Source organism: Gordionus sp. m RMFG-2023, chromosome 1, assembly GCF_954871325.1.
Source record: "Gordionus sp. m RMFG-2023 chromosome 1, tfGorSpeb1-WG-v2, whole genome shotgun sequence".
Classification (NCBI taxonomy): Eukaryota; Metazoa; Nematomorpha; class Gordioida; order Chordodea; family Parachordodidae; genus Gordionus; species Gordionus sp. m RMFG-2023.
This window is the reverse complement of record NC_088775.1, coordinates 49,026,535-49,041,424: the sequence shown is the minus strand read 5'-3', so window position 1 is coordinate 49,041,424 and position 14,890 is coordinate 49,026,535. Positions and strand designations below refer to the sequence as shown.

Below are 14,890 nucleotides of genomic sequence, written 5' to 3'. Positions count from 1 at the left end.
GCTAAAAGCAGGTCTTTTTTTGTATTTAAATCTATAATATTTCTTACATTATAAATTAACTCCAAGTTAAATAAGTAGTCCTGAATATTTACTTTTTCTTTGACGAATTCTGGAATATGGAATTTAATAGGAACTACTTCCATTGAGACTTTAACTTTAATAGGGACTACTTCCATTGAATCTTCAACTTTAATAGGAGCTACTTCCATTGAGTCTTTTACTTTAAATTTAATAAATCAAATAAATCTTCTCTAAAAATATCGTCGCCAATGAAGTGTTTTATTAAATAAAAGTAAGTAAAAGTATATTTAATACAAAATATCACGTATATATATATCATGAATTCAATCCTTCAGGTTATATAATTTACAAACGAAAAGTTAATATTATATTCAATTTATATTCAATTTATATTCAATTTATATTACACTGAGCATGAAAAAAAGCAATGTGTCGTTAGAAGCGATATATCATTATTGAATTCAATTGATCAATCAGAGTTTATCATTGCTGCTAGTTGCATCAATAAATTATTTTTAGCTCAACTTTGTAGAAATTTACAAAAACCAAATTTAGATTTGGTTCAGGTTATTGATTTGGCGGAAAATATATATGAACAGGTAGATACAATAAGAATGAATGTAGATAAATATTTTCATAATATTTATCTAGACGTTGAATCGAAGGCTAAATCTTATGATATAACACTAATTAAACCTCGTCTAGCCTAGGCCATTATTGAGATGTAAAATAAATATTGGCTCAACTGAATAATATTATAAAATATCCAGTTTCATCCCATTCTTAGATACTTTTTTATCGCAAATAAAAGAACGGTTTTTAGATAAAAAATGAATCTCGGCTAAATGGTTAGCTCTGTTAAATATCCACAGAGATTTGGTTCCAACGACAAACCAAATTCTTGATGAATTGACAACATTCCCACGAAAATTAAAAATCACATTATAATTCTAGAAAATATTTTGTATAATATTGTATTTGATAAGAAGTTAAAAAAAACTTGTTAATTTAATTATTTTCTAGTCAATATTTTATACACACTACTATTAATATTTTCAATAAAAAAATTATATACCTTATATTGTATGAGAATTTAAGCTGAGGCTAGTTTTTAAAGCAAATTTTATAAAAAAATGACATTACACTTTATTTCAACTTTACATTTAAACAAACTTTATTAAATATAAAATACCTAACTTGAAATAATAAAAAATAGGCTTGAAATATCCATAAGTACGAATTAGTAAATAATAGTTAAAAATAGAAATATAATTATTATTAATAAGACCCGGCCGAAGGCCGGGGGAAAGTTGGCCGAAGGTCAGGTAAAAGGGCTTTGGGGGCGAAGCCCCCAAAAAAATTTTCCCCATAAGAAAATTCTGGATACGCCACTGATGAGGAGGCTTGAACCTTAGTCAATTTTTGACTCAAAAACTGGCTGAGTTTAGGGTTTTGCCGGCTTGGCTCAGCCGTTTAGCAACACTAACACTAATCTCAAATAAATAAATTTAGCCTCAATAATCGGCTTGAGTGGGCCAAATTTTTGGCTCAAAACCTGGTTGAGTTTTCGCTAAGCCGTTTAACAACATTAGTAATTAGTTAGTTTGTATATTTGGTAATAAATATGCTTTATAGTAAAATTTAGGAAAAAAAGAGATAAAATTGTTGCAATGTAATCCGTGAGCATTAAGGGTATTAGAAATATCGAAATTTAAATTTGTGATAGGAATCATATTGGGTAAAATTAAAAATAGAGATGCTTCTAAATTTTTGAATTTTAAATATGGGCTAGACATTGGTCTCAAAATTTTGTTTTGCCGACACAGCAGGCCTGATCAAAAAACCACGTCCCATGCAACTTTCCCAATAATTTGCCATTTATTTCTATTGTTATTTAATAATAATGTCTTAAATTTAATTTTATATTTAAAATAAAATTTATTTGTAGAAATCATATTGAATAAAATTTAAAATAGAGATGCTTGTGAATTTTTTAAATATGGGGTAGACATTGACCTGAAATTTTTTTTGCAGACATAGTTAGGCCTGATCAAAAAACCAAATCCCATGCAACTTTCACAAAATTTTGCCATTTATTTCTATTGTAATTTAATAACAATGTCTTAAATTAAATTTTATATTCCATTTATTTCTATTGTAATTTAATATTTAATTTTATATTTAGAATAAAATTTAAATTTGTGATAGAAATCATATTGGATAAAATTTAAAATAGATATGCTTGAAAATTTTTTAATTTTAAATATGGGCTAGACATTGGTCTGATAAATTTCTTCTCAAACCTGGCCAACCCATAATTATTTTGTAATTTTTTCCCAAGTCTGGAGATAGGTAAATCTCTGAAAACCATATTGTTGGGAAAATTTTCTCAAGCCTGCCAAAGACCATAATAATTTTGTTCGTTGAGAACTGAAATAAAATATATAAAAGTCATAATTCAATTAAAAATAAAATCAATGAAAGTTGCATTGGCTTGGTTTTTTAATCAGTCCTGGTGATTTCTGCAAAAAAAAATTTCAGGCTAATGTCTAGCCCATATTTAAAATTAAAAAATTTTCAAGCATTTCTATTTTATATTTTACCCAATATGATTTCTATCATAAATCTAAATTTTATTCTAATTATAAAATTAAATTTAAGACATGTTAAGGGTGTTGAAGCAATATTACAATGATCTTGATTTTCAGTAATACTACACTTTGATATTGATGCAGTAAGACTTTGCCCTTGTTTTTTCTTGCTTCGACAAAGTTCCTGTCTCCGTCTGGCTTTCTCCTTATGCTGATATATTATTAAAATTTAAAAATATACACCTATTAAATAGTTTGAATTTTAACTTATATACTCTAAAAAGTTATGCATAACTCAATTTTGTAAATTATCATTTTTAGCTACTATAGAAGAAAATCCAGGAGTTGTATGTTATAATAATGATCAGTTATGTCTAAATTTGAGACAAAAATTTACTGTACCTTCCTGGCAGCTAAAATTTAAAAATATAAGAATACCTATTTAATAGTTTGAATTTTAAATTAAATACACTTAAAAGTTATGCATAACTTATTTTTGTAAATTATCATTTTTAGCCCCAAGAAGTTGTATGTTATAATAATGATCAGTTATGTCTAAATTTGAGACAAAAATTTACTGTTAAGGATCTTGAAACAATAATACATTGCTCTTGATTTTCAGTACTACAATTTGATTGTTGATTATTCTTTTTGTTGAATGGTAGGAATCTACAAATATAATATAATGTATCAGTTATGTCTAAATTTGAAACAAAAATTATTGTTAAGGATCTTGAAATAATAATACATTGCTCTTGATTTTCAGTACTACAATTTGATTGTTGATTTTCAATATCTTTTTGTTGAATGGTATCTGTGCAGGAATCTAAAAATATAATAAAATAGTAATTAAATCAAAAAATTTACCAAGAACTACAAACTTTGAATCGTATCTACTATTTGATTAATTTTGCCAGTTTAAGAAAAAAAAACCTTTGCCGGGATTCGAACCTAAGTTCAATAGTCCATTAGATTTGCAAGCGACGTTCTTACCGATTGGGCCACAGGCACTTTTCGTAAATAACGATTTTTTAAATATATATTATAGTGTGAGAGTGTCAGCGTAACGGTATTTTTGTGACAAGGCTTTTTATATATATTATAGATATTGGAATTGTCGTCTATGAATGTTTATATGGCACGTTTAAAAATCACTTTTTAAATCGCATTTTGATTTTAATTTAATTTTTTTTTTAAATAGTAATGCTATATTTTAAATATTACCTTTTTTGTTCTTGGATAAGTATTATATAACGCAAGTCCCTAAAAAGAGACACAACAAATTTGATAAAATTATCTCCCACACCTGATTTAGTTAACACACTCAAAAATAATATAAAAAGGTCGTATTTATTGCACCATTTAAAATTAAATCAAACTAGACTTGGCTCCGATGTAACTATCGACGGCTGGCGCATTTAAAAAATCTAATCTGTGGCCGGCGGCACGCCGCTTATTCGCCGCCTTAATATAATCTGCGTAAATCTGCGCATTGACATAAATTTTACATTAATATGTATATTCTAAATTGATAATTGTATTTTTTTTAAGAAAAGATAAATTAAAATAAAATTTACTAAGAGATATCTATTTTTACATATTTATTGAAAATATAACTAATTATAAATTAAAACTTATTTGTAATTTTATAGTTATTATATATAATTGCCGGACATAAGGATAATCTTGAATTCAACGTCAACCCAATAGCAGAGAAAATTCTTTCACTAAGTGTGCTAGTTGCCGGAACACAAAGAATTTATTTTTTGGCTCGCGTGGAAAAATTCGGGAATTCGAATCTCCTTTTTCTAGAAAAATTTAGAACATTTACATTCAGTGAATGGCAGGCATTTTTGAAGAAGAATATGACCTTCTTGTTCTAACTTATGATAATAATTTGTGCATGTAGAATGTTTATAAGCTTGTCAGATAATTTGTATTTGAAATTTTCCTCTTGCTTTTTAATCTCTACATTTACTTATCTAATATCATCATACTCTTTAAGTTTTAGTTTTTTATTAATAAATTCCGACGATGTGCAATTTTGCTTGATTAGATATACTGTCACAATTTTTAAAATCATAGGTCAAGAAGAGTAGCCAACATCTAGATATTTTTTGAAATTGTAAATTTAATAAATTAAAATATTATTACTTACAAATCGCAGGCAAGAAATTGTAAGGCAAGTATTTTACTTAACTGAAATATTCCGAGCTATCATTATCATTTACTATTAAATGCGTTTTCTGAAAAGTAATGCCAAGTTCAATGTTTGGAAAATCAACTATTTTCTTTAAATTTAGAAAACAAATTAATAGTTTCTCTGTGAGATCCGATTCATAGATAGTTTGCGATAATGTTTTCCAATTCTTTTCATAACTAATTAAATTTTTATTATTTCCAGATATACTTTTGAGCACAATTAATATACTATAAGATCTGGTTGGGACATATTTTAATATTCTCATTTGGGGGCATTATTGTTATTATCATCATTGGAATCGTCAATGTGTGGTAATGACTAATCATTGAAACAAAAATGTATAAAATATGAAGATAATTTATAAAAAATTTATGTGCCGGCCGTGCGCCGCCATTATAAATATAGAAGGTGCGTCGGCGTGATTTTCATAGGCAGCGACTTTTTCAGCTTGGTCAAATGGCCGGCTGAGGTAGAGGTCTAAATATTCTGACTAGAAAATTTTGAAAATATAATTTTTCAGTTTAATATTTTGTGAATTAAGCAGTTTTATATTTTATAACTTGAATAATTAATATTTTATATAAGGTTTTATTGAATATAGTGCAAACAAATTCATACATCACCCACCTCAGAAAAATAATAAAAGATTTGATAATTATAGCCTTATCTTTGGCACGACCTTAGCCACGGAGGGGCTGCTCCCCCCCCCACCCATTTCGACCCATAAATTTTGCTGCCCGAAATGGCCTCCAAAAGTATTCCCGGCAGGGTTGCCAGGGCAAAATTTTCAAATTGCGGGAGAAATTTAGTATTTTGCGGGAGAAATATGAAAATTGCAATAGAAATATAAAAATTGCTAAAAAAAAATTTTTGATGGCCAATTGACTTAATTATCCGCCTATTATTTTTTATAATTAGTTTATATAAATGCAAAGTCGGTAAATATTTTTCAAAATAAAATAACATCTTGATTTATTAAAGTATATTAATTTATAAAAAAAAACGATTTTAGTTTTACAACATTTTATGTGAATATCCGCAATTGGAAATCTACCGTGTGTGTGTATAACATTATAGGGATAGACGCTTAATTATCACGTACCAAGTTTAAATACATAATAAGATATGTACTCATTTCAATGATAATTATTTTATTTATTATTCAATCACATTATTAATCAGTGCAGGGGAGTATATCTACATTCATTGCAAAACAAAAATATTCTCCATAAATAAGAAATAATACAGATGCAACTACAGTTGCGGCAATTGTAATCACTTATCTTGTATTACAACATTCACAGAGCTACTTATCATTACAATTAGGTAGAATCTTTCCCCATAATATTTAACGACTCCAAGATAAATGAAAACTTTTTGTAGAACAAAAATGAGAAAGGATATCATCAATGTTTTAGAACCTGAATCCAGGAGGTCAATTCTTGACGATTTGAAAGATGGACAACATATGAAATTCTAACAGATGCATCTAATAAGGGAAATATTTCCCTTGATCCTCCTCTATTTCAACAAAATTAAGGACGTTTCAATTAAACTATTAAATTTTTTCCCCTCAAATAGTGAAAAATTCAAAGACATAGCTAACCATATAATGGTAAATATAGCAGACTGGGGATTATCAATAAATTATATGTCAGCTTTCTGATCTGATAATGCCTCAGTGAATTTGAAAAAATACAGAGTGTATTTATAGAATTAAGTCAGCACAATGTTGGTTGCGATCTGTTCCTAATACCCGCCATCGATAGAATTATAAAATTTTATAAACCTTTAAAAAAATATTTCTTGGATATAGATTATAAAAGCTGTCCTAACATTTTAAAAAAAATTTCAATAATGAATGGCAGAGGTATATTTAGGAATGATTTCACATGTAGGAAATCTACTACCTGCTGTTAATGTGCAGTTGCAATCAGAAGAATCTTAATAGATATTCATAAAATTATGTTGCAGATGTGTTCATCTTTACAGTTAAAAATTGACAATAAATTATATGACGCCATTGCTAAAACTATATTAAAATGTTCAAATATTTTAAAAATACCGATAGACATTGATGTCTTGTTTGAAGAGATTGTAATGCTCTCTATTTTTGATTTACAATGTAAAAAATATATTTATTTTATGCGAATGTATAAATAATATTTTATAAAATATAAAAAAAATATGGAAAATTAAATATAGTTATAATGTTAATTATATTTTATTTGAGATTTAAATAATGGAACTAAACGTTTACCGTCGTTATTGAGATATTTATGAAATTCCTGGCATGACATATTATAAATTTATTTAACCATTAGCTCGGCCTCTAATGTTGTTAAAGAAATCCGATTTCTCTCCTTTTTACAGGCAGTCCTCATCAGGCTAAAAATGCGCTCGGATGAGGCATTAGAATGAGGTATGGAGAAGACATGCTCGCATATTTTTTCCAAGCATGGGGATTTATTGTTATTACGAAAAAATTCTACCCATTTCTCCTCTGCTTTTAGACCATCTAACTAACTTTAAGTATTCTGGCGAACCATAAAAAATAGAGAGAATTACAATCTCCTCAAACAAGACATTAATGTCTTTCGGTATTTTTGATATATATTAAATTATAAAAATCATCAATTGATGGTTTCTGTTCCAAGGTCATAATATTTATAAATAGAGTTATTATTAAAATCAAATTTTGATAGTAAATATTCTAAAATTGTCTTAATAAAAATATCTGCTTCATTTAAAAATGTATTAATTAGAGTATTTTGAACATTTTAATATAATATTTCTAGCAATAGCGCCATAAAATTTATTATCAATTTTTAACTGTAGAATTGAACAGAGCTGTAGCATGATTTTGTGAATCTTTATTAATAAAGAATATTCTGATTGCAACTGAATATTAACTGCATGAAGTAGATTTCCTACATGTGAAACTAAACCCAAATATGCTTCTGCCATTTCATATACTCGATATAATTTTTCAAAATTTTTGGACAGCTTTTAAAATCTTTATTTAAGAAGTATTTTTTTAAGGGTTTGTAAAATTTTAAAATTCTATCGATAGCAGGAATTAATGATAACCACCTGATAGGTAGATATCGCCACAACTCACACCATTCCAAGTCAGACCACTCCACCAACTCTTTTAATTCATTACCTCTTTTAGTTGATGAACTAAATTCGTTAAAACATTTCATCACAATTATTTCAACATCTACAGATAGTACATTCATTGCCTTCTTGCAAGAATTATGAAGTATATGGCATATAGAGCCAATTGGTATTAATTCATTATTGTGCTGCCTCAATTCGGTAAATACACTTTGGTTTTTGCCAAAATTTACAGAGACATTATCAGTGCAGAAAGCTGACATGCAAATCATTGATAACCCTGAATCAGCTCTATTTACCATTGTGTGGTTAGCTACGTTGGATTTGTCACTATCGAGGAAAAAAATTTTGACAGTTTTATTGAAATGTTTTTATTCTTGTTGAAATAGTGAAGGATCAAGGGAAATGTTTTAATATTTCCCTTATTAGATGCATCTGTTGTAATTGCATATGGATTCCCATCTTTAAAATCGTTTATAATTGACCTCTAGGATTCAGGTACTAAAACACTTGTGATAGCCTTGCTCATTTTTGTTCTACCACAAGTAAGATTTGCACTTATATTTGAGTCGTTAAATATCATGGGAAAGATTCGACCCACATTGTGATGATATAGCTCTGTGAATGTTGAACTACATGATAGTTGTATACGATTTCCGCAACTGTAGTTGCATCTGTATTATTTATTATTTTTGGATAATATTTTTGTATTGCAATCGATATTGATATACTCCCCTGTACTGACTTATATGAATGAAATGATGTTGATTTATTATTGGATAAAAATAAAACAGGATAGAAAGAAATTTACTAACTGGACATTTTCAAATAAATATTTAAAATTTATTTTAAAAATAAAAAATAATCAATTACTGTCTCTCAAAATTATTATTTATATATTAAAAACGTTAAAATACTAAAAAAAAAAATGCGGCAGAAATTAAAAAATTGCGATAGATTTTTACGGGAGATTTTCAATTGCGGTAGCTTTGCAGGTGAGATATGTCTACGTGTAAACTAAAAAATTGCGGGAGTCTTTCGCTGATGGGGGGACAAGGCAACCCTGATTCCCGGTCCCAAATTTAAAAAAAATTGGTTATTAAATTTTCATTCGCCGTTAATCATTAAAATCCATATGAAAAAACAACAAAATTCATAGAAAAATATGGATGTTAAAATACGAAACCTCTAAGGATCATTTGAATTCATTATGGCTTAATAAAAATCATAATATAAAGATGGATACAGAATGGACAACAGGCAAACATTTGTCATTTGAATTTGCTTTATTACAAACCTTATGTACTTCGATATGGTTTGTAATTTTATACAATACAAACATATTTTGAACTATCCAAAACACAGAATTATTTTTAAAAAAAACAATTGCATTCTCCATGTAGAAATGGTAGGATCAGAATCCTTTAAATTTGACAAAGCTACTCTCTTTACATCATAGAGTAGAATTTTTTTTAGAATAGCTTTATATGATAATAGCCAGGTTCTATGTATATAATAAACATTTGAAATCTAATCAAATAAGATAATATTACCGAGTGGTATTCTTGATATGCAAAGATCGTTTCGATTTGGTCAGTACAGCACTCTGACATGTTTTAAGTACTGCATATCTTTTAACACCATTGAAATATGCGTGAATCTCGTCTAGGATCCCTGAAACATTTCTTATTCGTTTGATTGGAATAATTGAACAATGATTAAATTTAATCGATTACAAGAGCACAAAATAAAGGCTGCCTTTGGGGCCTCCGCTCTAATCTATACTTCAATTATCTTTCCACTTATATTTGAGGTTCCATCATAGCTTTTCCCAACTAAGAATTAGAAGGATGGAAATAAGTTTGCATCGTATTATCAGTTGGGTTATCCGTACAATATATATATATATCTATTAATCTTTTAACCGATTTAGTCGTTTCACCATTTTTAATATATCTTACTAACAAAGCTATTGCTTCTGATTTCGAAATATCATATGTACCATACCATCAACTATAATTGAAAAACATCTGTTAGATTCAATTTCTATTTAAATTTTTTATTATACAATAAAAGATTGGAATATAGTTTCCCTTTTGTTTTTATCCCTTCTTTCTTAATTTTTGTATATATATAATTTGAGAACAGGTTCAGAATCTGCATCATTTTGTTCTCTTATTGCATGCTCGCCAAGAAGATTTGGTTATGAGAAATCAAATAACCAAAACCAACACATCTTATTATTTTTATGATTGAGCCATTCTCACATTTTTTGAAGTATTAGATATTTTAATATTAATTTTTGTTATGGGCAAATCTTCCATAAAAAGGGGGGTGGGGGTAGAAAATGTTTTTATATACATTTTTAGGGGGTTGATATAAGGGGAAATTTTTATTGACTTATGATATTTACGAGATCAGGCAAATTTCCGATAGGGTAAGAAATTTCCCACTTTCCCATTGATTACCTGCCTGCCACACAATATGCTATAAAGTTGATGAGGAGGTTATGATTAATCTTATAAATTAAAATCACTTTACCATCCCACCCAATCAATAAAAGAATGCGACTCAACAATAAGAATGGAGCAGGTGCCTATGCAGTGGGGGAGGTGGCAGAGGGGAAATCCGCCCCCTCCCATCCAAAATATTTAGATGTCGGCTAAAATATTTTCACAGATATTACTGATTCCTATCTCTTATCACATATATATTCAAATTTATATTTATTTTTCACATTCACAGCAGAAATAAATACGCTGCTAATTTATACTATAAATAATATCGATTTTAAATTTTCCTTTGCTTTACATTTATCTACCATTTTAAAATCTCCCAAAAAATCATTTGAAATCTTCACTGCAAATAGTAAAATATTTTTAAAAAATTGATTGAGACTATGAGAATAGCTGAAAGTATTATATTGGAACTTAAGGAAATTAGGGCAGTTCATAAATTATATGTTATTGTTGAGTCAAAATCATAGTCTTTAAATTTAATACTTGTCTACTTTGACTCGCATCAAGGCAATCCCATCGTTCCAATAATAATATAGGATCAGTCGGAAAATACTATAAAATAAATATTTTTACTCCATCTAGGATACTTTCAATTCAAATGAATGAAAAGTTCTTAATTAATCAGGCAGATAGCTCAATCCAAATTATTGAATTTTGCATTATTATGCCTTAATTATATTTTACCCCTTTTTAGTACATCATATTTTTTTCCTATTTTTATGCATTAATCTATATTCCCAACATTTTTTTAAAAATATAATTTAAATTTATATATCAAATTTTAAATGCTTAATGTACTATTTTTATTTAGTTCTTTTCCCAGACATTCGCTGATTATATACAATTAATATTTTATTATTAATTTATTTGAATTTGTGTAATATGATTGTCAATATTTGTCCTAATAAAATTTTGATAGATATTCTTAAATATCTCATAGAAAAATTTTAAAATTTTTTTTAATTACCCCCCCCCCCTCTCAAATGAATTCCTGCGTACACGCCTGAAATGGAGAGACGTATAAATCAATCAAGACAGAAATACCATATAAAGCAAAAAATATATGTATATATGATAGTGCGACCTAATTGAGCGTTTTCGAAAAAAAACAAACCAGTTTGCGTTTTTATTAATGATAATAAATTGTTATCAATTTACACAATACCATTTGAAATTCGTTGTTTTTGTATAACCAAAAGCAAATGTTCTATCGGGTGGCACTAAAATGAAAGAAAACTATAGGAAAAAAATATGGGAATGACAGATAAAAATCACTCTGAGTGACCGCGAAAAGATAAATTACTATAAAAATCTATTACTGCTAACTAAAAATTATGAAAATAGGTTTCCTGAATTTACACAAATACATTATTATTTTTTAACTTTTATTATTAGTTTACTATCCCTATAAAACCATTAGTAGATTATTATATAATATAAAATTACATATATTAAATAATCATATAAATATCTAATTACGACTAAAAACCCTTAAAATATTGATGAATGTGGGAATTATTGTATTCATTGGACGCTTATAGAATTACAATATTTTAAATTATAATAATATTAATTTAAAAATATAATCAAATTTATAAAATATTTACAAAGAAAACGATTTGAAAATTTTATTATAGATAAAAATGAATTGAGATATTTTGAAAGATTGAACAATGAAATAACAATATAACAAACATTTTTAAAAAAATCTTTTCAAGCAATTTTTAATAATAAAGCATTGATAATCTTTTATATTTTTAATAAGTAGGAATTCAAAAAGACACTCTATTCATATCAATATGGGGTATAACTTAATACTTTTATTATTTAATTACAATATTATATTATTTATAATACAAGAAAACAGGATTAGTAATTAATTATATATTCATAAAAACTAAATTTACAATAACGAAATTATCGATCAATAATATTATGGTCAATAAGGTGAACGTATAGAATTGATTTGAAATCTTATTGCAATGTATTTTTTAAAAAATATGGATGATGGAATACTATCCAAGTGTAAGTATGTCAATATGAGATTTTGAGTTTCCAACTATAAAATATCCGTCGTTGTAGGCATATTGGAATAGAAATAAGGGTAAGTATAATAGTGCATTAAATGTTGGCTTTTCGTTGCATTATTTAATGATTTAGCTTTATCGCGATCATTTATAACAGTCTTATTAACAATATTTTTTTCAAAATTGGCCTTGTATGTATTCTGATATTCGCCTCTACCTACTTCATGGTAATAAAGAGATGGGTAGTATAAGGTTGCATTTGAAGCTAAAATTGGATTAGATGTTGGATTAGCAGGATTGGGAATATAATAGGGGAAATTAGGACACATAATTGGGATTCTATTATGGGAATACATTTGGTTCATCAATGAATTTTCAATGCCATATGTATTTATTTTATAATCTTTATTACTCTGCATAATTTTTGATTGATTTAAGGCTATCATAATTCTATCATCAATATCTTCATATTTTGGTTTACACCTGATACCACTATTTTCATTCCTTATTTTAATTGTATCTACTTCCTGATTGATATTTTTTCGCCTCCTTCGTTTTATTTTGGAAGTCGTAAGATTGTTAACATCCGCAACAAATTTATTAGTTAACATAGATTTAAATTTATTATAGTTAGGAGAATGCAATATTTCGATATTTTTGGTTATTATACTATCATCGTTACTGGTAAAAATTTCGTAAAAAATAGACGATAATGTATGAGAATCGAGACTTTCTTTAACAATTGATGCATTCTTTAAGGTTTCTCTCGAATCTTTCATAAACTTTTTTGAATCTAAACTGGAATTGTGAAAATAATCCTTTTCATTATCGATTTTATTTTTATTTTCTCCAAATAAATGCTCGTTTTCTTCGCTATCATCAGAATATCTTTCACCCTTTTTACGCCATTTAGCTCTTCTATTTTGAAACCATACCTTAATAATTAAAAATAACTTTATAATTAAAAATAAATTAATAATTATACTTGTACTCTGGCTTCACTTAAATCTAGTTTTATTGCTAACTCTTCCCTTGTAAATACATCCGGATATTGGGTCTTTTCAAAAGCTAATTCTAATTGATGTAATTGAAATGTGGTAAAGGTTGTTCTACATCTACGTATTTTTCGACAAGAATTTATGCTTGAGTTGTATCGGTCAAACATTGATTTTGGTTTTTCAGAATAAAATTGGGTTCCAGATTTAGATCCTTTTAAATAATTCGATTCTAACTTATTAGTCAGAAAATGATGATCGCTCTTTGATAGTATTAAATTTTGGGAGAAATCTTTAGCTCGGGCATAAGATAAGTAATTTACCTCGTTTAAATTAGGAGAGTTTAAGTGGAAAGTGCCGTCATTATTGTTATAATTATATGAATTCGCACTATTTCCCAATTTAATTAATTTTCTATCATAGTTTGAAAAATCATTTTCAATTAATTTTTCCATTGTTTCAGGATTAATTGTGCTATTCTCTATTTTAAGTTTTATACTTCTAATAACTTTATTCTTTGTATTTTCATTTTTAGTTTTGTTAATTTGTTTTCCATGACAAACAGGTACAGGATACCATATATTTTTGTATTTGTTATGAATGTTTCGTTTAATCCGATATTGCTCATTGATTCTTTTATAATCTAATTTCCTTTCATGGGGTCGGAATTCACGTTGATCCATTGGTAAGTTTTTGTCTTCTATTATTAATGAATTTTAATTAAATATCAAAAATAATCTGTTTTATCATATTAATTCAAAATATTTTGTTAAAATTTGACACTAATAATTTAATATATAAATAATTTTGCAGATAATTTAATTTATTACATGTAAAACACAAAATAATGCCCTCTAACTAATAATATATATTATAATTTTTATATCCTTATATTTAATTATCTAATCAATCCATTAACTCTTTAAAATTTCTCATTTTTAACTAAATGATTTAAACCTATTCTAAATATTTTCAAATCGTACCAACGTTAACGCAAATTTAATTAAATTTAAATATTATATATTTTATTTGACATACTGGATTTATATTCTTCTAAGCCACTATTCCGAGGCTGTTGATCGAGATTTTCTAAATCAAATTTCGTATTAGATTTAATAATTCGGTTCATGATTTAACAAAAATAATTAATCAATTAAAATATTACATTTTAATATATAATCGTCTTATCTTTATTAATACTTCTTATGCATTAGTAATTAATTTAATTAGTTTAATTAATTTAATTAAAATCTAGTTATAAATATTATAAAGGGGATTAATTTGTGCTTATTATATTGAATATAGTAAATAATACAACACTTATTTTAGTGATAATTAACATTTATGACATATGTGAAAAGATTTTTATAATTTTAATTAATTTAAACTCTGATTGAAAATCTTATACTATAAA

At 26.9% G+C, this 14,890-nt stretch overlaps 1 protein-coding gene across 1 annotated transcript; it reads right to left on the bottom strand.

The window, feature by feature from the left end:
- Positions 1 to 2,410: 2,410 nt before the first annotated feature.
- LOC135926805 (homeobox protein 2-like) lies at positions 2,411 to 14,159 on the bottom strand. The gene is made up of 7 exons (XM_065462739.1): positions 13,467 to 14,159; positions 12,515 to 13,416; positions 3,546 to 3,622; positions 3,361 to 3,438; positions 3,191 to 3,312; positions 2,712 to 2,823; positions 2,411 to 2,451 (listed from the first exon to the last, which is right to left on the bottom strand). The coding sequence occupies exons 1-7, from the start codon at positions 14,157 to 14,159 to the stop codon at positions 2,411 to 2,413; spliced, it is 2,025 nt and encodes a 674-aa protein (XP_065318811.1).
- Positions 14,160 to 14,890: the final 731 nt, after the last annotated feature.

Bases quoted from the DNA above. Each gene is read 5' to 3' on its own strand.
- LOC135926805 (XM_065462739.1), bottom strand. From the start codon at position 14,159: ATGGATCAACGTGAATTCCGACCCCATGAAAGGAAATTAGATTATAAA. The intron at 3,623-12,514 runs GTTGGAAACTCA...ATTTACGAAAAG, and splicing joins ACAACGACGGATATTTTATA to TGCCTGTGGCCCAATCGGTA. The intron at 3,439-3,545 runs GTTTTTTTTTCT...TTATATTTTTAG, and splicing joins AGGTTCGAATCCCGGCAAAG to ATTCCTGCACAGATACCATT.